The 24,474-nt window shown below is 36.2% G+C and overlaps 1 protein-coding gene across 3 annotated transcripts; it reads left to right on the forward strand.

Annotated features, from left to right (window-relative positions):
- The first annotated feature begins 1,848 nt into the window (after positions 1–1,848).
- Positions 1,849–23,268, forward strand: LOC116306005 (von Willebrand factor D and EGF domain-containing protein). Of its 3 annotated transcripts, XM_089038864.1 has the most exons (23): positions 1,849–1,970; positions 2,067–2,198; positions 3,681–3,803; positions 11,935–12,050; positions 14,112–14,147; positions 15,308–15,567; positions 15,897–15,992; positions 16,073–16,423; positions 16,789–16,862; positions 17,003–17,066; positions 17,156–17,368; positions 17,460–17,659; positions 17,739–18,210; positions 18,326–18,585; positions 18,915–19,029; positions 19,213–19,470; positions 19,944–20,058; positions 20,140–20,535; positions 20,610–20,710; positions 20,916–21,084; positions 21,441–21,743; positions 22,101–22,378; positions 22,994–23,268. In XM_089038864.1, the coding sequence occupies exons 2-23, from the start codon at positions 2,089–2,091 to the stop codon at positions 23,021–23,023; spliced, it is 4,140 nt and encodes a 1,379-aa protein (XP_088894990.1). In that variant the 5' UTR covers positions 1,849–1,970; positions 2,067–2,088; the 3' UTR covers positions 23,024–23,268. The 3 variants fall into 3 exon arrangements, with proteins under 3 accessions (XP_088894990.1, XP_088894991.1, XP_088894992.1); XM_089038865.1 differs by lacking the exons at positions 1,849–1,970; positions 2,067–2,198; positions 3,681–3,803; positions 11,935–12,050 and adding an exon at positions 12,572–12,840; XM_089038866.1 differs by lacking the exons at positions 1,849–1,970; positions 2,067–2,198; positions 3,681–3,803; positions 11,935–12,050; positions 14,112–14,147 and adding an exon at positions 14,223–14,885.
- The last annotated feature ends 1,206 nt before the right edge of the window (positions 23,269–24,474 follow it).

Consider the following 24,474-nt stretch of genomic DNA (forward strand, 5'->3'; position numbering starts at 1 on the left):
ACACTATACGACTTAGTATCTGCTTTAAACTTAGTTTATATTTACTTAAGTTCACTAACTCATCCACAAATAAAAGTATTCTTCATACTATAAACAAATATTGATATTTAGCCAATAAAGCCAATTATTCGAAAGTTCTCGACCTGATTAGTCTGCTTCTGACTAACCAACTAATAAGTATAATAAATGTGGCAGTTCCTTAGAAAGTAGATCATTTTAGAAATCAGAGAGAGGATCTTTAATAAGAGGAATGTGAAAATCTCATCACTTGATCAATAACCTCAAGTACAGGACACAGGAGAGCAGATCAAACAAATATCATATGCCCATCACTTGATCAATAACCTCAAGTATAGGACACAGGAGAGCAGATCAAACACATATCATATGCCCATCACTTGATCAATAACCTCAAGTATAGGACACAGGAGAGCAGATCAAACACATATCATATGCCCATCACTTGATCAATAACCTCAAGTATAGGACACAAGAGAGCAGATCAAACAAATATAATATGCCCATCACTTGATCAATAACCTCAAGTATAGGACACAAGAGAGCAGATCAAACAAATATAATATGCTTAGGTTTTCATCGAAGTGAGATCGATTTCATTAGGTTCAGACGTACGCAAATCACAATTGGCAGCTATTTCTAGTCAAGCTTTAAACAAAACATGCTATAACCGCATCATCATGTTTATCAAGATATCTTTAAAATGTTTCAGTTGGATGGCTTAAGCAAAATTAGTTTGGATGACGTATATTAATTTTTCATTACTTTCTTCAAAAGAAGATGAGAAGAAAAGAGTGCATTGTGTATCGTCTTTTGATCATTTGCAAATTCTGCTCGCAGCATGCGCAGTATTATCGTCGTATCGTTATTGCACACGACGGTCATGGCCCCTCACGTCACGTGACTAGTACTGATCAGTGTAATAAATGCAGCAGTTATTTAGAATCAAAGAGAGAGATATTTAACTCAGGAATTCCTATCTTTTTTTATCATTTGCCAATTCTGCTCGCAGCAGTATTAATGTCGTATCGTAATCCAAATAATTTCAGCTTCAAGGAGTTTAAAACAACCGAACTGAAGTATCATTACTTTCTTCAAAGGAAGATGAACATAAAAAGTGCATTGTTTATTATCTTTTGATCATTTGCCAATTCTGCTCGCAGCAGTATTAATCTCGTATCGTAATCCAAATAATTTCAGCTTCAAGGAGTTTAAAACTACTGAACTGAAGTATCATTACTTTCTTCAAAGGAAGATGAACATAAAAAGTGCATTGTTTATTATCTTTTGATCATTTGCCAATTCTGCTCGCAGCAGTATTAATCTCGTATCGTAATCCAAATAATTTCAGCTTCAAGGAGTTTAAAACTACCGAACTGAAGTATCATTACTTTCTTCAAAGGAAGATGAACATAAAAAGTGCATTGTTTATTATCTTTTGATCATTTGCCAATTCTGCTCGCAGCAGTATTAATCTCGTATCGTAATCCAAATAATTTCAGCTTCAAGGAGTTTAAAACTACCGAACTGAAGTATCATTACTTTCTTCAAAGGGAGATGAACATAAAAAGTGCATTGTTTATTATCTTTTGATCATTTGCCAATTATGCTGGCTGCAGTATGACCTCGTATCGTAATTGCACACGACGTTCATGGCCTTTCACGAACTGATCAGTGTAATAAATGCAGCAATTATTTAGAATCAGAGAGAGAGATCTTTAATTCAGGAATTCCCATCTTTTGATCATTTGCCAATTCTGCTTGCAGTAGTATTAATGTCGTATCGTAATTCAAATACTGAAATTCAACTTCGAATTCTAGGAGCTAAACTACTGAACTATCAAAACGATTGCGCACTTTGGTCATACTTTCATCGGATGCACTTTGTCACCAGTCGTACCGGACACTGACCAATAAACTATAAGGTATTCCGACTAGCTACACGTTCGTAGGTATGTACATCATTGGTCATAATTTGCAAATTCTGTTCTAAAATAGAGTTCTCAGGATTCTTTTATTTTTAATTTTTATATATTTTTGGTATGTAGCCAGGGGCAAGAAGATCTTTATATGCAATCCATAGACATGAATCACAAGTGCATCGTTTGGACATTGGCTACAGTTGCTATTTTATTCTTGGTTGTGAAAGAGAGTAGAGAAAGTGACCTAGACCCCTCTGGGTAAGTTTCTTCATGGTATTTTTTTGTACTGAAGTGAAATTTAGAAAATTTACTGAAAAGAATATTTTAGGTTTAAAAAATTGCTTCTTTTAATATACTATCAATCAACCAATCAATCAATTTTATTTAATACCAGTTTTGCAAACTAAAATATAGAATACAAATTATTGAAAACAGAAATACTGGTAGTACTTACTGTAATAGCAAGGTGCTATGCATAATAGCCCACGACTTACATATCGAATGCTTTGAGAAATAGGGAGTTATTAGATATTCTTTTAGCAGGTTTATCTCATTAGCATAAATATAAATTGGATTTTGTAAATAATAAAGAAATGTCTTAATAATTAATAGTTTTGAAGGATTATTTTAAAGATATTTAAACAAAATTTACAAGTTTGTTTAGTTATAAATAGTCCAACCCCGCAACCCTACCACAATCCCCTTCCTCTCCTCCCTCCCTCCCCAATCCCCCCTTCCTCTGAGCCAGTTAGCTAGCCATAAAGATTGGTCATAAATTTTCGTAACTTTGAAAAAAAAATATTTAAAAATGTATAACTATCGTAAACTTCAAAAAACAAAAGAATTCAACTCATGGGCAATAGAGTGAATTCGTAAATCGCAGTTTTACATGCTTATGAAGTCTGGTAATGTTCTAATAAGGTGTGTGAAGTGGACCTGAAGAAATCCTGTGAAAAGTGTTTTAGTAATCACTAACTTCCAAACATACGTGCAAGGAGTCTCCCAAGCACGGCTATCCTTGTTTTTCATTCACTCGTATTTCTCAGTTCATTTTGTGTCGTACAATTAATAAACAATTCTTAAATCATATCCTGGAAGGATTAAATCACACATCGCCTCGTTTCAGGCTAATAATCCTTACTAATTAAATTCAGGTAGGTTAGCCATGCAGTTTTTAACGTTTGCTATTATTTATTGCTTATTATTACCTTGCTTTGATTGTTTTCGCAGTATTTCTATGTAGTCCTCTCCACACAACTTATTAGAATATAAGTAGAACTCATTAGCACTTACGTAACTGCGATACAAATTAACTCTAATATTCTCTTTTCTTTTTCGAAGCCGTTCGCTTTGTAGTCTGTAGTCTTTTTTTGGAGTCTGTGACGTCATACACTCAACATCAAACATTGCTACATATATTTCTTTGTATATGAATCCTTAATTTATTTTATTCCTATGAAGCCCAAAGGGTGGCTAATGTGCTTATTTCACATTACTTGTGACTATAATTCATATTTTGGGGTGTTTGGGTATTTCTTTCTCCCTTTACTACTGATATTTTGATCATAAACTACAAAGAAGTGTATGGAGCGATGTTCGATGTGGAGTGTATGACGTCACAGACTCCAAAAACTATTTATTTGAATCTCCATGCCATGAGTGAAGCGACAAGGTTCCTACTCAAGAGCATATCTGACCCTAGAGAACCCATTATGGTTTTTCTCCTTTCTCTTCTTTTAGATATAACGTGTGTTCTGAGACTAGAACCAGGTCAAACAGACTGAGGCGCATGAGTATTTTTCCACATTGGAGGAACTGCTTTCGAGGATTTGTTTTGAGGCGGTTCATGTTTCCTCGATGCAGGTAAGAAATACTGTCTCAGTCATATTCCTGTATAAATTTATTTCCAAATCAAACGCCCTTTGGCGACCTCGTGGATACTTGTTGCACTTTTCGAAGATTGGTCTTTCTGTGTCCTCCTTATGCTTGTTGACATTCTCAAAGGATTCTACAGTCAAACAAGCTCACGCGTTGACCCCTAGATTCGATTAATGAAATCATTAGTCAATTATTTCTTTTATACGTACGAACCGGAATAATGCAATATTGCAATATTCAAATGAAAATTCAGTTCATTATTCGACTCGTGATGAAGAAGGTAAATCATCTAAATTACAGATACCTTCGAGCAGAAGTCCCTCTCTTATTTCATAAGTATACACACTAGGTTTTGTAATTTCCATGCCTAAATTACTTGGAGGATATCATCAGTAATTTTGTAGGGAACCTCCCGCCTTGAGCGAAATGGAGACACAGTTCCATGTCGTCGATAATGTTGAAGTATTTTCTGGACTCCCCAACTAGAAATTTTCAGTTGTCGCGAAATTGCTTTATTGGACAATCCGCTATTGCTGAGATGAACAATTTCCTGTCGAATGATATCAGGTAAAGGCTTTCCCGGCACTTAACACGGTCAAGACTATTTCTGGCCGCCATGTTTTCTTGGTCTTCCGGCTGTGTTAGCACTGATTAACCAATCAAAATGTCGTATATTGAATTCAAAATTGATTGGAATTTTCATATCTTCGTTTTCGACGTTGTAAATTTCAACTGAATAATGAAATCAAAATTCGAAAATTCAAATCATTAATCGACTCTAGCTGTCAACGCGTGAGCTTGTTTGACTGTAAGTATTGCACTCGATTTAATATTTTAAATACTCTATTTATCTAGTAAAGGATGAGAATATGTGGACCGCATAGCACTTATGAAATACATGAAGATATAGAAATATAGTTAAGTTATAGTGCTTGGGAACGAGGTTATTCCGGCCGAAAGACCCTTGGAATTAAATTCGGAAAAATTAATTTCCGACCTCGCTGGGAAACGAACCCACGACCTTCGGAATTGTACTACCGATGCTCTACCAGCTGAGCTAGAGGTCAGACTGAGAGCAGGCCGGGGTGAAATAGATGTTAGGTAGCGGTAATTGTGATGTAAATGATGAGAATACATGGACCGCGTAGCACTTATGAAATACATGAAGATATAGAATATAGATAAGTTATAGTGCTTGGGAACGAGGTTATTCCGGGCGAAAGCCCTTGGAATTAAATTCGGAAAAATTAATTTCCGACCTCAAAATTCAAAATTAATTTTTCCGAATTTAATTCCAAGGGCTTTCGCCCGGAATAACCTCGTTCCCAAGCACTATAACTTATCTATATTTCTATATCTTCATGTATTTATCTAGTAAGAATAGTAATCGTCCTTTTTATTTTCCTTTTAACACCTAGTTCTTTAGGATTTTGTTGAGTTTGGAAGCGAATTCTGTGATAGATATTTCATAATTGTCTGAACTTCAATTAATACGAAAGAGGACTTTGAGTCAATTGAGTCGAGTATAGAGTATGATTGGAAGAAGATCTATTATAAAGCGCTTTTTCTGTTTTCAATTTTAAAGGCAGGCTGTGTGTTTTATTCCAGGAATCATTCGACTTACGAGCTTAAAGTATATACAAGACAATCTGCCGTTTTTGACACAATATCGAGACGACCAACATAAAGCGTTGCGTTATGCGTGTCGATTTACATTACTACTTATCTTGACCTTCAAGGGTCACGGCTCCTACATTTGTTGCCTGAAATTTTCAAATGCAACTATTTATATACACTGTGAACTAAGCAAATATTTTATAGAAATTTGTTTAGAAATGCTTTTTTTTTTTAGTCTTCATCCGAGATCTCGTTAGACCTTTGCGCATTTCAACATACAATCTGAGCATTGCTTCGGCTGTTTGTATTCTTGTAAAGTGTGGCGATCAATCTACTTTTTATCTAGAACGGCTTATTCAAATGACAAAACTGGCCGAACTTCCTTCAAAACTCCAATGGAATTGTTCTTTTTTTGGTCTTTTGCTATTTTTTCTGCGATCTACGTACATATACGTTGATCATTCGTTGTCAAGTAACCGAAACGTTTAGACCAAGAGATGCCTTTCAGAATATTCTTCAGAATTGAAGACTGTTTCAAATTTCTGCTCCTTTATGCTCAGAAAGAAGAGTTTTTAAAGCATATTTGCCTCTTATTGAGCATCAACTTTCTTCTTTAAGGCTTTTTGCCTACGCTATTGTTTTAGTCTAACTTGAACATGGCGCTGCCCAAAGTAACGCTACAATTATAAAGTCACGCTAAACAAAGATTTATTTAAAGAGAATTCTAGAACCAAATATTACATAGAATTAGAGAATTATTTTATTTATTTAGCAAAATTATAGGCCATTCAAATAATAAACGTTCAGCTTTGCTGTGTGTTTCTAACAGCCTAACATTTTCTGATTGTAACTGGATGTCCGCAACTATATAAAGGTCAAAGCCCGACCAGTGAGGCGGTCAGAGAAATTTGATTCAAGTTACAGTTTGTTCGACTTGGGTTATTCTGAAAAGCAAAATGAAAGTCTATGTTAGATACAGAGGCTAAAACAACCACATGACCAGTGATTTTGATTCTTTACTTAAAATTGGAATGGTTTCGATGGCGAGCGATCTGTGGTTATCAGCATGAAGCAAACGCTTCGTGACAACTATCTTCAGTCGGTAAACGTGAAAAATAGTCAAATATAATGCAGCATTTCTCGTTAAAAACCTGGATCAATCTGGGTCAAACTAAGTTCACTTTAAAGCTACGATGACATACAAAGTAGGAAACACATAACATATGAGATTGACTCTCAAATTATTAAGTTATACATAGAGAAACATACACCAAACTATCAAAAATAAAACATCTCCCGATTGACAATAATATTGAAGAAAATGTAAAATTATACACCTTAAACTCATCTATTCAAGTCCAAAATTACACAAATGATAACTTATTATCTCTAGAACTCACCTAGTAATGCAGCAAAGTAGAAACATCCCTCGTTACTAGAATAAAAGCTATTTTCGTGTTGCGTTTCAGTCAAGGCAGCAACTTGCCGCCATATTGAAAATATACAATCGCAAAGCACTATGGGATAGTGTTCACTCCTCCACTGGAAGTCACTTAGTAGTAAATACAACTGTTGATTAGCAATATTAAAACTTCGCTCGATCGAGTTTATAGTATTTTTTTGCTGAATACCGCCGTGACTTTGAGCTGTCTCTATGAGAATAAAGTCCTCCAGAGCTTGGAATAGGACTCTCTTATTGAGTTCTAATTAAAAAAACGAGTCTTCTGATAAATCGAAATGTTGACGTTGTTCATAAGCGTTTTTGTTTACTTTTGATACATCAGAAAAAAAGGTTTGACTCATTGGAATTTTATTTCAGGCGTTAATTTTATAATTTTACTTCAACTTGCATCTTTCCTTGATTTCCTTGATTTCCTTGATGATGTGCTAGTGTACGCGTGCTCAGTGAGTCCCTTCGGCGTCAACAGGTGCTAGAAACTATCCCACATGGAACATCAGCATTTCATTTCTTCATATTAAATATCATCCTCATATTAAGTAATCTATATTGTATAAAAGCTTTGTGCTTGTTAGTGTCGTGTAACGTAGTCAGATGAGGTAAGTCGATCGGTAAACGTTTAATTATCGATCTGCTAACATCTGAGTGAGCGAGTGAGTGAGTGAGCGAGTGAGTGAGTGAGCGAGTGAGTGAGTGAGCGAGTGAGTGAGTGAGCGAGTGAGTGAGTGAGCGAGTGAGTGAGTGAGCGAGTGAGTGAGTGAGCGAGTGGAGCGAGTGAGTGAGTGCAGTGAGTGAGTGAGCGAGTGAGTGAGTGAGCGAGTGAGTGAGTGAGCGAGTGAGTGAGTGAGCGAGTGAGTGAGTGAGCGAGTGAGTGAGTGAGCGGAGTGAGTGAGTGAGCGAGTGAGTGAGTGAGCGAGTGAGTGAGTGAGCGAGTGAGTGAGTGAGCGAGTGAGTGAGTGAGCGAGCGAGCGATCGAGCGAGCGAGTAACACTTTTTACATATTCAGACCCCTCACAATAACTCGTTCCTACTCTTCGAGTATCCACGAATTAAAAAATGAACTAAAACTAGACCCTGTTGGCAGGGTCGGCTGGGATACCTGGAGGATCTGGAGGGCCTGGTTTCAACTTGTTTTTTGCTGGTTTTTTTTTTTTCTTTTTTTTCTTTTTCGAGCCCTCGTATATACAATGGATATATATGTTTTGTGGACGCGGGGTTTTCGTGTTTCTGTGTATATATGTATATATTTATACTTTAAGGTTCTCAATCGCAGATTTTAGTATAGATTTTATCTAGATTTTTATAGATTTTATATTGCTGATCACCGGTTCATACCAGCTGTTCTATTGTGTCCAGCTGATCGGGTTTTTTTAAATCAGGGTAAATAAAGATATTATTATTATTATTATTATTATTATTATTATTATTATTATGCATGGAGTATTTAGTTGGTTGAGTTTCCAAAACCACTGATAAAGTAATTCGTAACGCCTCGAAGTAATGATAAACCAGCCCCTGGTTGGGACGGTTTACTAAGTCTCTAAGAATCTAAAGGAGAAGTAGAATAAGTTGCAAAATGTAAATAGTATTAAAAGCCGTTTGCAGGCAGAGCGTTTATTGCCATATACTCATCAAAATCAATCTGAAACTCCAATTCCAATTCCCGGTTCTGGATTTTGGCATACATATTTAGCTTGTTGTAAAACGACGTCTCAAAAGCATGGCTCGCATTCGCACGGCTCGCTTTAAAATCAAAATGCTTCATTAACGCAAATACAGGCTAATATTTTCTCAAAACCTCTTTCATAATTGCTTTACATTTCATAATTTATCGATATTTCTTTAATGAATCGCCATTTTATTGAAGAAAAATTAAAGAAATCATAACTCTTCGAACGGCAAACATCAAACCCTAGAATGTGCGTGGCGTGGCAAATTATTTATTTTGCTTCCTAAATCAAAAAGAATCCTAAAATAAATATTGCTATGTACCTCATGTTCCTTTGTGAGTAGACTTTGAAGCCAAAACAGTTCAGTTAATATAAATACATAAATATAGGCTATATATAGGACTATATTGTCAAGTTCAAGAAAATAATAATAATAATAATATTCATGATGAATTTGTTCGCCTATGGCTTATCTTAATTCTGACTCTCGAAAACCCTGTTCTCCTCATCGATCTTCGCATGTTCGTGCAGAAAATACTGTTCGAGAAGATGAAACATGAATAGTTAACCAAAACAAGATTTTGCCCATGAAGTCCATTGAAAATTCTTAGAAATAATCCTTCGAAATCCTCACGGCTTCTCTGCTTGAAATCCTTGTTTACGAAATTCATAAATTAATATTTCTAGTTCAGCTGTATTGAATTACGGCAGTCAACGAAATAGAGCATGCGTAGACATAAACCTGTGCCACGTGATCTCTCTTAATCACTTGACAACATAGTGACATTGATTGACATCTGGTACATGATAATGGGATGGACTAAAGATGGGAACACTATAGCAGATACCCGCAAAGGTCTCTTGGGTAGGCTCCTGAAGACCCCTGGGTAACTATTGCGCAACTTTACCAGTTTGTCGAGGAGAAAAAAGATACAAAAAAGACAAAGGCATTTTATACCTGGTATACCACAGGTATCCCAGCAATTAAGATTACTATTTATATAATGCAAAGCAATAATAAAGATTAAATATATTAAAGAGTATTCATTGTTCCTTGCGAAGCATTTACTTCAGTCTTTGATAATTTTCAGTGTCCATTTCCAATAATATCCCGAGTTCTAGCACTCACCTCAGTGAAGCAAAATCTACATAAAGTTTCCCATCCTTGATACTTTAGTTTAAGTTTTTACATAATGTTTGCTTTTTTCTTGGGGTTCATTGGTTATGATTATAGTTATCAAGATTTGGGTTTATTTTCAAGTTTATTTTCCAATCATTTTAACCGGTTTTGAGTTCAACAAAATATACTTATTTTGTCTCTCTTAATAGTAACAAACCCGTCGAAACTTGCACTTAAAGCTTAAAGTGTTTATGAAACCAAATGTTCGACCTCCGTGTTATTTTAAAACAACAAAATTTAACATTTTCCGAGTATCGTGATGCTATTTTTTTTGGAATTCAGTGTAACTAAATAATTTTTTTTCGCCTTCGAAAATCAGTCATTTGCACCAAAAACTGTCCGGCTCCGTCGCGCGGCCATACGAGCATCGTGACGTCACTGTGAGGACTCGTCGCTTTGGCTCTGTTGATATATTTATATTCTACTTACACTGTAAGTGATGTCGGCGGAGTCAAAAAAGCGTGGAGGAAGATACTGTGTGGCTGGTGGGCCGGGTAACCTAAGCTGTAAAAACAGTGCTAGTACTCCAAACGTTTCTTTTCATAAATTTCCCAAAGATCAAAGGAGATTTGCGTGGATTCGTTTCGTACAAAAGCACAGACCCGGCTGGCAGCCAAGTGATTCGTCTGTACTATGCTCTGTTCACTTTCATGCTAAATGTTTTGTCCAAAGACCGGACATTAGTCTTGTCAATGCAAGTAGTTTTAGAACCAAACCATGGCTTAAAATAACTGCAATTCCTTCAATCGACACGGTGGGTACGCCATTAATTACGATGCCAACAGCACGAGAAAGACGAAAGGCAAGTTTTCAACAAACTCGGTAATGACTTTGTATCACTTTAGCCGTGAAATCCCTCCTATAGAATATTTGTCAAAACATCATTACTTTTATTTTAGATACTTTGCAATATTTCTGTGAAAGACCAAATAGTGAATAGTCTAGCTTCCGTTAAACAGCCAACTGAAGAAACCAATCCTTCAACCTCAAATCCTGACGAGTTTCCGAAGATGGATTCTATCGAGCCCGAAGAATTTCCACAAGAACACCTTTGAAAGCAAGAGATAAATTGTCAATTACAAAGACATGACACTTACGAATAAACAATTATACACTATAAACTTACCAATTTTGTAGAGGCACTATTTTCTCAAATCTCAGTCTTAAAGTATCTGCTGTAAGGCCATCTCCATCGACCTCATCACCGACTTGTTCTTCTGCCAGATCATTACCCAAGGCGAGTGGTTCGTCTTCGTACGGTCTGAACACACTTTCAAAATTAAAATTGATTTCGTCCTCATCATTACTGTCTTCATTTTCGATACTTTCGTTCGTGGATAACTCTGATTCTAAGTCAGACATGATAGATTCGAGCGAATGAGGCACAAAAACTATAAAAATACAACTCTGTACTGACTTGCACGGATAAACACGAGTCCTCGCAGTGACGTCATCGTGGTTGTAAACTAGGTCCCAGACCCCGGACAGTTTTTGGTGCAAATGACTGATTTTCGAAGGCGAAAAAAAATTATTTAGTTACACTGAATTCCAAAAAAAATAGCATCACGATACTCGGAAAATGTTAAATTTTGTTGTTTTAAAATAATACGGAGGTCGAACATTTGGTTTCATAAACACTTTAAGTTACTTTTCATTTTTCCTAAGCGTTATTTAGTTGGTTTGTCATTCACTATTTCGTAATAGTTGCACTCGCTTTTGAGACGGTTTCCTTTTCGAGTATTCCTCGCTCGGTGTATAGTTAGTGACAATTTAGGGGGTTCATTGGTTCATTGGGGGTTCATTCAATTGGGGTTCATTGGTTATGATTATAGTTATCAAGATTTGGGTTTCACATGAGTAAGTCTATTTTCCAATCATTTTAAACCAGTTTTGAGTTCAACAAAATATACTTATTTTGTCTCTCTTAATAGTAACAAACCCGTCGAGACTTGCACTTAAAGCTTAAGTTACTTTTCATTTTTCCTAAGCGTTATTTACTTGGTTTGTCATTCACTATTTTGTAATGAGTTGCACTCGCTTTTGAGGCGATTTCCTTTTCGAGTATTCCTCACTCGGTGTATAGTTAGTGACAATTTACAGAAAATTCACCAATTCCGTCTTCAAGTTTTTAAATTTGTTACATTGAAGTAGAATTATATATGATTTTGTTATGGCTGTTTTCATTTACAGAAAAGGTGGTGGCTATGGTGGTTCGTCTGGTTTCAAAGTACAAAGTATTAAAGAAACTTACACCCACTACAGCTGTTGCCCAGGATGGCTAAAAAGTGGACGTCACTGCTCAATACGTAATGTATTCTTATAATAGAGCGGATTACAGTTCGCATTATGCATCCCCCATTTACGTTACGAGTTATTGGCTACGAAAGAAAAGCTACGCCCCTGAGACATAGATATAAGAAATAAGAAGACACTATTCTATAGATAGACGATCAAGACATTACTAGCTCTCTTAAAATCAAATTATTAAAAGTGAAAATTGATGGTAATTTAAATTTTATCACTTAACTTATAAACTCCTTTATAATCATAATAGTTAGTTTTATCAACCATTAATTTAATAAATATGTTCCGAGCTTTCGGCCTACTCGGCCATCCTCAGGGAAATGAAAAACGTTACAATTGACAAAGAAAAACGCGATCAAACCATGGCATACGTGCGCGCGCATTAAATTACACAAATGCGCGAGTATACAACTCCAACCTGTTTATCTGTTTATTTATTTATTTATTTTTCCCCTAAGCGCGGGCGAATTTTTTGTAATTTAATGCGCGCGCACATATGCCATGGTTTGATCGCGTTTTTCTTTGTCAATTGTAACGTTTTTTTAGAATGGTAAACTATCGAGTTGATTTTTCATGGCTTGGCTGACGTCATTTCCGTACGTACCTACGTACGTACGAATGTCCGTGTACAGACCACAGGAATCCCACTTGATTTCAAAGCAAAACTACTCACAAATGCGGCTCTCAAATGCACAGAACAAATCGATTTAGGACAAGTTATAGACCAAAGACAATTAAAAAAAACTTTCATGTAGTCAAAGATGGATCAAGAAGTGTTCTTCAAGAATTCAGGTGTGTGTTTTTTAGCAAACAATCGTATATATATATATATATAGCATTTTTCTTGACAAATCGACAAATTAAAGACTTTCTCTCAAAACTTTTTATATTCTATAGATGGATTTTAATGCTGGAGAAAATATAACACGGAGAGCATATTACGACAACCAATGTTCGTCCTTTATTTAGCTTTGTAAATCTTTAACAATTCGGTTGTTTTTAATCAACTATCGTATGTTTTTCGTTCAAGAAAAGTGCAGCTTTTTTCGCCTCCTATCGCAGGGTCCCATGGGCAAACAAAGAAATCTTTCATTCAATAATTTCATATCTTTCTACAGATAATTTATTCTATTATTGAATGAAATATATATTTACACCAAATATTCAACTGTTTATTCATCTGTTCGAGCAATTATGGTTATAAAAATGAGCTTAAATTTGTGTTGTTGAGATATGTTATTGTATAAAGACCTATACCCCATTCACACCTAAACTTGTTTAGTTAAACTATGTTTTCGTTAGAAAAAAAATTGAGAAACTAGAAACCTACAATATAATAAAACTCTCTAAAATATTGTCAGAGCAAGATAAAGGATAGTTTACATGCATTATTTTACCAAATATTGTGTTGTGTTCGTAGATAGTTTTCCAAACCTGTTTAGTTAAACCACTTTAAAACATGTCTAAGCCTTGGTGTGAATGGGGTACTAGACTTTCACTTTAAAAAGCTAAAAAATATTCAAAAGCATTTACAAACGCCAATTTAGTGATAAAGAAATTCGTCATTTTGTATTTTGCATTGCCTTTTGCATTATTTTCTATTTTGTCTCAGTTGTTCTTGTCAAGTTTAACTGAATGTAAACTTCGTCTCGTTCCTCACCTTAACCAGTGATGTCTTAACCAGTTTAACGGTCTGTTTTTTAGTCTTGATTTGTCCTAAATCTCCAGATTTTCGATTTCAATGAAAGACATCCGAGGTAAATTTCACTAAACTTGATATTGTATTGGAGTCGTTTACGAAATTCCTAAGTGGGAGAGTATACTCGCGCGCAAAAAACAAAACAAAACAAAAACAAACAAACAACATAGTGCATTTCGATTCGAATACACTGCATGGTTTTTATTATGGGAGAAATTATCATCATTTCGAATAAAAAATAAATTGAAGATTTTTTCCCCGATCTTATTTTTACCTTTCATTTTTATTCAAACTGTTCTCCCTGTGAATCCCGCTCCGCTTTTAAGCAGTGCCTAAATATATACATTTCCCTTTTTTCTTACAGGTGACCCCTGCCCCAAAGGAAGAGAAACCTGCACCGGTATTCCCATTGATAAATTGTACTCCAATACACTTATAACAAACGAGCTTGGAAATTTTATCGGCCACTTGTAGAAATGTGTTTTATTCAAATGAAACGCTTATGCTCTACACATACAGTCGATCCCAAAAACGTTGTCCAAGTGAAAAGAGGTTTATAGGACAATAAATGTCACGTGTGTCATTAAATATTCAGTTTTACGCGCGTGTGGAAATAGGAATCTGAACGTGCTGCATCACATGCGTGGCAGAAAATGTCTACGGCGGGTAATTCAAAACAAGTTCTTTCGACTTTAGAATTTCGGGTTTTGGACTCCAAGAAGAAGTCTAGCTACGTTGTAAGAAGTTTACCCATTTTATCAGTGTTAGAGACCGTTTCAGAGCTAGTGAAAGCCTTACCAGACTTAAAGAACGTTCTGCAAGACTGAGTAATGAGTAATGAGCAAACCAATCTGCACGTACCATACCTTCTTGCGCGTGAATCCAAGCCTGTGGACCGTTCTGCATAATGTTTGGGCACTAAAAGCAGAGCCAGTTGTATTGAATATTTTCGACGCTATTTCATTCAATTGCATTTCAGGATGTTCTAGAAGACACTCCATGACGATATACTCTTCATGCGGAAAAAGTGTTCCTGTTTGAAGAGGTCGACCGACGGGCCAAGGATTAATGTCTCCACTAGTGTACACGTCCGTTTGACCGTTTTAGGACTTACAAACAGATTAGAAGCTATCTCCTGGTATGTTTTTGCATAAAACAAATGTCGGTATACCATTCTCCAACTTAAATCATCCGAGAAAGCCCGCGGCATCTTTCAGATTCAGTTTTCAATACTGTAATTTACTTTTGCATCAGTATGCTAATTAAAAAAATCCACGCGCGTAAAACTGAATATTTAATGAACACGTGACATTTATTGTCCTATAAACCTCTTTTCACTTGGACAACGTTTTTGGGATCGACTGTATTTAGTTTCTCTTGCATATCATAAGCTCAGTCTCGCGCCAATATATGATGCAATATTACTCGTTTAATTTCGACTCTCGATGCTTCTTGATAGTTATTAGCTTAAGAGAAGTGAGCGCTTTTAATATATCTATAAAAAGCTATGCTCCAAATTGACTGATTATCTTCGATGTTATTTTTCAAATGTTACCATAGATTTTAACATCATCTACGTTCCTAAGCCATCTGTGTCATACCGTAATGACTCTGCTGTGCCCAAGGTGGAGATGGTTTGCAGTTTTGACTTTCCTGTGTGGAGGAACGTCTCATACCTGGTTGAATGGTATGGAAGATCAACTAAACCTGTCAATAAGGACACGTGGTGTGTTCCAGACCAGCCAGCAGATGCTCAGAATGATTGTGCTCGAAGGCAAAGTTCCATTGTACTTCCAGATCACTTTGAATTAGGCGACACGGTGAGCTGAAAATATATAAGTCATATAGCGAATATATATATTGAATGATATCGCAAAAAAAGGGATATTTAGTGGCTTGAACACAGTCCTATCTTTGGTCAAATGAACTTATTGTCACGACATCTAACGCGGAACCAGGGGGAGTGATTGATTGATGTTTCTATATCGTCACTCCAACCCGGAGGAGGGGAAGGGGGTAGGGAGGGGGAGGGGGAGGGGGAGAGGGGCAACATAGAAAATTATTTTAGCCAGTGGCTTTATCGTTTTGACTTATCTCCTGGTGCTATTGCTTACCTTTTTCTGGTATTTGTCTAATATATTACAAACAGGTATGGTGTAAACTTTTCATGAAGTTCTCTACAAAAAAGACAAATAAATGGACAGCAACAGGAAAAGACAGTAATCAGTACTACGTGGGAATCGAGGTAGCTTAGTTCCAGCTTATAGTTTCTTTTTGTGTGAGTGATATGTAATTGCTTTGTAAATGCTCTGTGAATGTTGCCAGGTTTCTCCACGTCACGTGATTGTCAAAGAATGCAACGTAGCAGAGAACATAACAGTTACCTTAAGACCAACTGTTCCTATTTTACCCACCATGAATGTCCCTGGATCTGACAGTGTAGTGGTGTCTGTGTTGATACCCCAAAAGTACAAAGCACAAAGAAGACAAGCTGCAGTTGACAAATGCCATGTTGAACTGAAGACACAAGACATAACTCGTGGTAAAACAATCACGATTAGAGGAATCTGTGACAATCAACAGGATCAAAGACAAAGCTTTTCCTTTCGTTTCAAACCGCAAACCATGAGCACCAGTTGGTCAGATGTGGATAGCTATCAAATGCCAGCAGTGAAGGTACAAGATCATTAATTTTGTATTTTAAGGGTCTAGTTACAGAGTCGAAAAGGAAAGAGAAAGGTCAGCAAGCACGTGGAAATTCTCACCATACACACGTATACTCACATACTCACATGTGTACTAGTTGTGCTGAAATTTCATATCATGGGAATGCTGATATCTTGGTGATGTCGACAAGTTTGGTCAACTTAGATCTACATAGGATTTTATTTTCAATTCATTTTGCCATTTTACATTTTGCGTATTGTCTCTGTTGGTGTTGTTGCTTTTTCCTTATGTACTAACGCTTTAGAAGTACATTGCAGTAATTAATCTCTTTCTCCAATGCAAGATTTCTGTATTGTGAAAATTTTTCCTTTAAGGTTACAGTGGATAACACAGAAACACGATTGTGCCTAACTACCACCGATCCTAATTTGTTTACATTTGACAAAAGGTAAATCTCTCAGTTGTAAATTCTTTTCCATCGCTAATTCTACTTTCAAATATTCACTTAACTAAAGAAATTCCTTTCTCCAACAATGCAAGACGGAATTCCTCGACAAACAATATTAATATTTGATGTTTACATTGCAGAAGATATTTTTATAACGAGATGGGTGATTATGTCATGTACAGCAACGAAGCAAAGAAAGTGCAGGTAAAAAAAAGAAAATGTTTGAACAAAGGTAAACCATTGTTGGATTCAGGGCTATACCTATTGCCGGTCGTATTTTGTTTTCTCGACAGGTTCATGTTCGTCTTTGGATATGTGCTGCCCAAATGACCTGTGTATGCGGTGCAGCAATACGAGAGGGAAAAGACGTCATAGTTATATCTATGTGTAACAAAATGAAAGATTCAGTACCTACAATACTGAGGACTTTCAAACGAAGTCCTGGAAGTCTATCGAAAGGAATACAAATCACTAAGAAGATCAGTGGTTCATCATTGGAGCAGGAGGTGCATTTACATCACTGAATTAAATCCTAAATAGACAATAAAGATTAATTATTATTTGTTATTATAATTCTTCCTTTTCATATCGGTAAAGGTAATTCTGTCTTCGGGTATCAGAGTCTCAGTAAAACGTTCTGGAAGGTCACTGGATGTTCGTATCAATGCACCATCTACTGACAAGGGAAAAGTCTTGGGGCTTTGTGGTAACTTTAATGACGATCCGGAAGACGATTGGAACAAAGGAGGTGATGGTAAACCTCATGACGATGAAAAACAATTTGCAGCAAGCTGGCGGTAAGTCAATGACACAAATAGAACTGATAACACATGGGCAAACACAAATACAACAATTTTGTTTATATTGCTTTAACAGTCTTAAGGAAGGGAAGAGCTTTTTTGAGGTTCTCCCTGAACAAGAACTTGAAGAGCAAGATGAACAAGGGAGATCCTGCTATTGTGGCATCGAAGGTGAAACAACACAGGATGAAAGATGTGATGACAACGCAAATCTTTTCACAAGAATCGACGCTACTCAGATAGAAGTACTTAATACTCAAATAAATGACCAGTCACAATTTGGCATGAAAAGATCTGTAGACAGTCACTGGTATAGTGATGACATCATTGATCATGTGGAACGTAGCTACTATGCGGATGATCCTTATGTACAACTCGCTGTAAACCGCATACGAAACAAGAGATCACCGATAGAAGTCATACCAGAAGATGAGGCAACTCAGTATTGTAAAACACAAATTGAAGAAACAAAAGCAGGAAAGGCATGCATGAAGATCTCGGAAACCAACTTAAAAAATGCCATAATACAGTGTGTTAACGACTTGAAGGTAAAGCGATATTTAATATGACTATGAAAACAGTAGGAAATGGCCGGGTGCATTATTACGAGATATGTGAAATTAGAAAAAACTCATGTATTTGCTTCTATTTTGACACTCTTAGTTGTCAGGAGACAAGACATTTGCAGTGTTGGCATTTGAGACCATGAAGTACATATGTGAAGATACCACATTAAAGAACCTTTCACTCTACACTCATACTGCAAGTGGTGACTTAATGCCTCCCAGAGAGGTAGTAAAAGACTTGTGTCCTGCAGACTGTAGTGGACGTGGCAAGTGTAAGAACAGAACCTGTATATGTGAAAAAGGCTATACTGCACTGGACTGTTCCATGCAGGTTAATTCAGTTCCTGAGTTGTTGGGGTAAGTCGAATGCAAACAATACGTGAACAGTAACTGTAATTGTGAAAACATTGAAAAAGGATTTTTTTTCCATTGAAAGTCTATTATAGCCTTTTAGGTCACTGTTCTAGCTTTCAGCTTTATGATAAATCGTTTTTCTATTCCCTCTTTATGAAAGGTTTGGCATTTCCTTTCTCGAAACCTTTTATATATATCTTTCCAAAACAGTACGCCATGATTGAATGGTTCCCGATTGGTAGTAAAAAAAGTACTGACAATCGAATCTCTTTTGAACACAGAAAACTAATAAGTTAATCCATTTTAGCTTTTTCCTTTGACTCCATTTTTAGGGTTTACAATAGTGGGCTCTGTGATATACGAGAACGACCATGTAAAAAGACAAATATCTTGGGTCAGAACTTTATCAAATCGAAGAACCTAACATGTCATGTACAGGAAGAAAAGGTATTTTTGTGAGTCTTCAAAGATAGATATATCTAATAAAGTGCACATGAGTAGGTTCCGATCGGTCACCCTGTAGTTTTGTGCTGACATAAAAATTTGAGCTCATCAAATGATAGTAATATTAATTGTCTGTGAAACCTGTGATGTTTTGTTTCAACCAATATCTTGTGATTGTTATCTTAGGTTTATCAAGGTACCTGGTCTCCTCGTGGAATTCCTGTCACGTCACAAGGGAAAATGACTGATCTGTTTGGTGTACAGTGCAACCTGCCTGAGCCTCCGACTAGACTTGGTGACTACGAACACGAGAGTACCCCTGCTGGGGGACTTTTGATTTCGATTTCTAATGATGGATTCAATACTAGTGTTCAACGACTGCGTCATGTGACATACGACTCAAAGTGCATGATCTGCAGTAAATCAGGAAAATGTGAATTTAAGGTACGTATTCAATTGACAATGAGGCTAATCCAATGCAAGTTTTGAAGCAAATGATAGGAGGAGAAAACCCGGCCTGTTCATCATAACTACGTGTAGAGGTGTAGTAAGTATCTCGCCCGTGAGCATCTGGTGCTGTTATTCTGCAAGTGTCGAAACTATGGTTTTGTAAAATCGATACCCGTCCGTCTTTCGCAGATCTGAATTTGTCAACTTCTCGAAAACAGTATTGGAATTTAGGCTTTGGCACATCTCCTAACTAATGCTATTTGTTAGTTCGACAATAACCACTGTTTGATCAAGTGCTATATAATTTTGATATTCTCTTTAGGGTACTTCTAAAACTAACGTCATTGGTGTTCTTATCTAGCGAACAACGAATATGCTTTAGATTCTTAAGTGAGGGTAGGATATATATAATATTTGTCATTTACCCTTTCAATGGAGGATTTGATGTGTGTGTGTTTTTATTTTAGAACAATTCCTGTTTAATAAAGGGACATTGCTTTGCTGCCAATGAACCCAACCCACGTGACTGGTGCCAGCAGTGTTTACCACATGTTGACCATAAAAAGTGGACAAGTAGAAAAAGTATGTTTGAATTATAGAAACCTCTACCTATTATTACATCACGGGCTCTGACATCATACTTTTTCCTTTGTAACTGCACAGACAATCAAGTTCCCAGGTTTGCTTCAAAGACCACCTATTTTGCCTTACAAGGAGAAAGACTCGTGATCCAACTGAAAGCAACAGACCCTGATAACCGCCCCCTAACATACTCTGTACTCAGTTCTACAGCTACTGGATATATACTCAGTCCATCTGGTTTATTGACATGGAAGGTGACATCCAATCAGAATAACAAGTTTACCTTTCAAGTGACTGACGAGTGTGGCGCGTTTGATATAATACATGTGACAGTACGTATAGTACAATGTCCATGTCTCAATGGTGGCAAATGTGTACCCCACCCCTACCACCCACGGGGATCTGGATCATACCAATGTCAGTGTCCCAGAGGAACCGGTGGAGAACGGTGCCTGAAAGTTTGTTCCGGGTCTGAATGTAAGTATAATTATACAATTCTTATTTTCCCCTAAATATCTTCTATTCAATTTTGCATGCTTGTTCGCATTCAGGTCCTCGTGGTCTCACAGTGAAACCCATAGGGACAACCAAACTTGAAGTGAAATGGAACGAACCTAAAGACTTACAGTCTGTGGATTATTATTGGCTAAAGGTAAGTTAAAAGAGTTAAACAAACATCACAGACTTCAAAAAAGAAAGAAAGAAAGAAAGAAAGAAAGAAAGAAAGAAAGAAAGAAAGAAAGAAAGAAAGAAAGAAAGAAAAGAAAGAAAGAAAGAAAGAAAGAAAGAACGCAGTAAAATACAGCCTAAAAATTAATGACGTTCAAACGTCATGATAAAATATTATTTTATTGAAGTATGGTCATACAGACAAACTAACCTGGAAAATAAAAGTGCCCAAGATTGTCACAACCAAGATTTTAACTGGTTTGAAAAAGTTCAAAAATTACCGTGTTTCTTTGACTGTGATGTTCTCCAATGATGGTGAAAAAACGACGGAAGCTGTAGCGAAGACTGGAGAAGATGGTAAGAAAGGGTTACATTTTCATTCGTATGCACAGTTTCATAACACATTGATTTTTTATGTAAGTATTCTTCTATATTAGATAGACATGTGGCACAGATGTTTATTTTTTTGTTCGAAGTATATATTTCATTTGATCCCCTCTTTTTATAAATCTTATATTACCATATATATTTTACAATACACAAGGAATAAATATAACCATCGAAAGGAAAATCTTATATTTTTTGACTACACAGAAGTGTGTACCAAACAGGTATAATAAGCAGATGCAGACGAAAGATGCAAAATACACATATGTTTTTACATTAATTTATTTCGATTACTTTAAAATCCCTATTGCATGTATTGTCATCAGTACCTGACGCAGCACCAGTCGTCACTGACATCTCTCCAGTCAGATATGATACCATGAAGGTCACGTGGTCATCTATACCAGAAGATCAACGGAACGGTATCATCAGAGGTTATAAAATATACTACAAAGAACTGCTGTATCCTAGAAACAAATGGAAAGTGTTTGTGGTTACCGGAGGTGATGTGACCAGTACGATGGTGACTGGACTAAAGTCATACACTGAGTACTGTGTTAAGATGTCTGCCTTTACCAGTAAAGGAGAGTATCGTGACTGGGGACGAAAACAATGCAAAATAGCGAAGAGTAAGTAGAATTGTCTTTAAAGCTGCGCTATAGAAATATGAAATGAATAAAACTGACTTAGAAAATAAGATCAGATCAAACTCAAATCGTAGTCTAATCACATATCACCATTGCCCTTAGTTAAATTCCCTTGTTTCTATTGGATGCATTGATCACCTGATCAAAGGAATGGTAACTCAAATAAACGTATTTTATATTTTTTTATTTGTAAATGCTAAAACGTGATCGTTTGACACGTGGGTAGCATGCTTGGTTCGGAGTCAGTTTATTTTCTCGCTGGTTCTCCTCGGAGCCTGTCTTTAAGTGATTAATGTAATACAAAAATACTTTCAAATACTTCGAGTTTGTTTTCTACAGTTCCTTCGCTTCCTATCAAAGTGCAAGCTAAGGCCATGAGTATGACAGAGGTACTTTTAAAGTTCGTGAAACCAGTGCACTCGTTTCCATCCAATAAAGTGCAAGTGGATTACGGAACTCTGAAAAACGAGTTGAATATGAAAAAAGCCTGCTATGGTTCTTCTTGTGTGATTGATAACCTTGAGCCAGACACCATGTACTACTTCAGGGTGATTGGATATGTGTACCAGAGAGGAGAAACACCAACATTTACTAAGATAAAGACATCAAGAGATGAGGTAATGATGCTTTACTGTCTTTGTTACTCTCTTTTTTACCCTTTTTAGGAAAAAGGGAATTTGATAATGCGAAAAAAAATCATTACAGGGCTTCTACTTCATCTCATATCATAACCTTCTTATGGTCAAGAAAGACCTAGATACAAGTCCCAGCGTACTGTGTTAAGGACATGTCCATGGATAAAACATTTACGCATTCAGTTCATATTGAATAATGAACCAGTTTCCGTGGCAGGGGTTTTCCAAGTGGAATTAAAGTCTTGTCTTACAAGCAAGCAAAAAAAAATCAGTTTTCGAGCATGCTAAAAACTAGGTTCTAAGAAAATTCGTCTTTGTATTCTCATAAGACCAGTAAAACTCAGAACTAAATGTACAGTAATCGTAGAGTGAAGTCACTTAACCCGTGATGAAATGTCAGACTAGTACATATTTAGTAAACCAAATTCCATTCCAAAGCATTCCAGACGTTTTTGTCCTCCTCTTAATAAGCCCTTCCCCCTGTAACAAGCCCACCAGCTCCCATCCATGGCTTACAACAGGTATTCTATCGTCTATTTAATTTACAAAATACACAGTGAATGAAAGTCTGAATCTCTTCTTTTCTTCTCTTTTCAGGTTCTTAAATTCAGACGTCATATTAAGTAAAGGAAGACCAGACCTTGTTTACTGCTTTTTTGTTTGTAATCTTGCATGCTAGCGTAATCTTATTGGGGATTGAAATTACGGTGCATGATAGCGTAGCGGTGATTGACATAAGATGCGATATTTACTTGTATCGTGTATCTTTATTAGATCATTGGTCACGGGGCTCAAACTATTATATCACCATTGTATAACAAAATTAGAATATTTTAACAGTTAAAGAGAATAACAAGTATGCGTTTTCCTCATTGACTCGAGTCATTACCTTCAAACTAAACATAAATAGACAAGACGCTTTTGGAGCGTGCACTGGGTTGCTTTATGTGCGGGTATGATGGAGCTTATATAAGCCCTTCAATACAATACAATACAATACAATACAATTTTATTTGGCACCTTATACTAATAGTACATGAGTGTTTGATTCCAAATATATTATAGGTATATATATATATACTATGTATTAGATAATTTTCTTAATTCATTTTCACGTATCAGCATACATTGATGAATGTATGCTGATATGGCTCTTTGTAGAGACGCTGATTTTGAATTGATTAAGAACATAAAACGACTGTCAGCGCTCATATTGTTGAAATTAATGCTGGTGTTTTTTTCTATGAACTCTCTTAAGTCGTTTCTATGAGAGTTATATAGTGGACACCAAACTAGAAAGTGTTTTTCGTTTTCTACTCCCGACTTACACACTGGGCAAATCCTTTCATCGTAAATGAGATAAGGCCTCTTATACCTCCCCGTTTCTACTTCAAGCTTATGGTTACTAATTCTTAATTTTGTAAGCGCCACTCTGTGCTTAATATAAGCCCTTCATCTTTATTATGTACCTCTATTGGGGGGGGGGGGGGGGGGAGGTTACTTTCTGAAATTCTCGATCTCTCCATTATTGATTATATTCTTGAATTAACTGTGCAAAACTGAATGATTATTAGGAATGCCCGACCATATTAGTTCCTTAAAACTTTAAAATATCTTTTTTATCCTTCTTATCCATTTGAAGTGTTTATAACATCCAAACCAGTGAAGTGGCATGAGACTCGATTAGTAAAAGGATTCATGCAGAACTATACAGATGCGGTTTTGTTGACGGAGATTGACAGCTCGTTGCTTTACTGACGTGACTACTCTCCATCTACTCTCAATCTTGACCTACTAAGACTCGCCCTGTCTGACGAAATAAATATATTTATTTCAGGAACTGTACATGGCCAAATAAGCGGCATAAATTCGTTTAGAAATGTGTTTAAATGGTTATTTGTTTTTCGCTAACTTTCTGAAGTTCTCGATCATCTCTCCATTATCGGATTATGTTCTTGAAAATAAAGTGTTTTTTAATAGCCAAACTACCAAAGAAAAATATTTTACAACCAAAGTTACCAGCTTCATTACAGAGTAATATTTAACGACATATTCATGTATATATCTTATTAACTAAA

Source organism: Actinia tenebrosa, unplaced genomic scaffold (assembly GCF_029948245.1).
Source record: "Actinia tenebrosa isolate PJP-AT-01 unplaced genomic scaffold, QUT_ActTen_1.0 PGA_scaffold6__47_contigs__length_16458017, whole genome shotgun sequence".
Classification (NCBI taxonomy): Eukaryota; Metazoa; Cnidaria; class Anthozoa; order Actiniaria; family Actiniidae; genus Actinia; species Actinia tenebrosa.

Coding starts and splice junctions, on each gene's coding strand:
- LOC116306005 (XM_089038864.1), top strand. CDS start 2,089: ATGCAATCCATAGACATGAATCACAAGTGCATCGTTTGGACATTGGCT. Junction 2,199..3,680: donor AGTGACCTAGACCCCTCTGG/GTAAGTTTCTTC, acceptor CTCTTCTTTTAG/ATATAACGTGTGTTCTGAGA. Junction 17,369..17,459: donor GTTCATCATTGGAGCAGGAG/GTGCATTTACAT, acceptor ATATCGGTAAAG/GTAATTCTGTCTTCGGGTAT.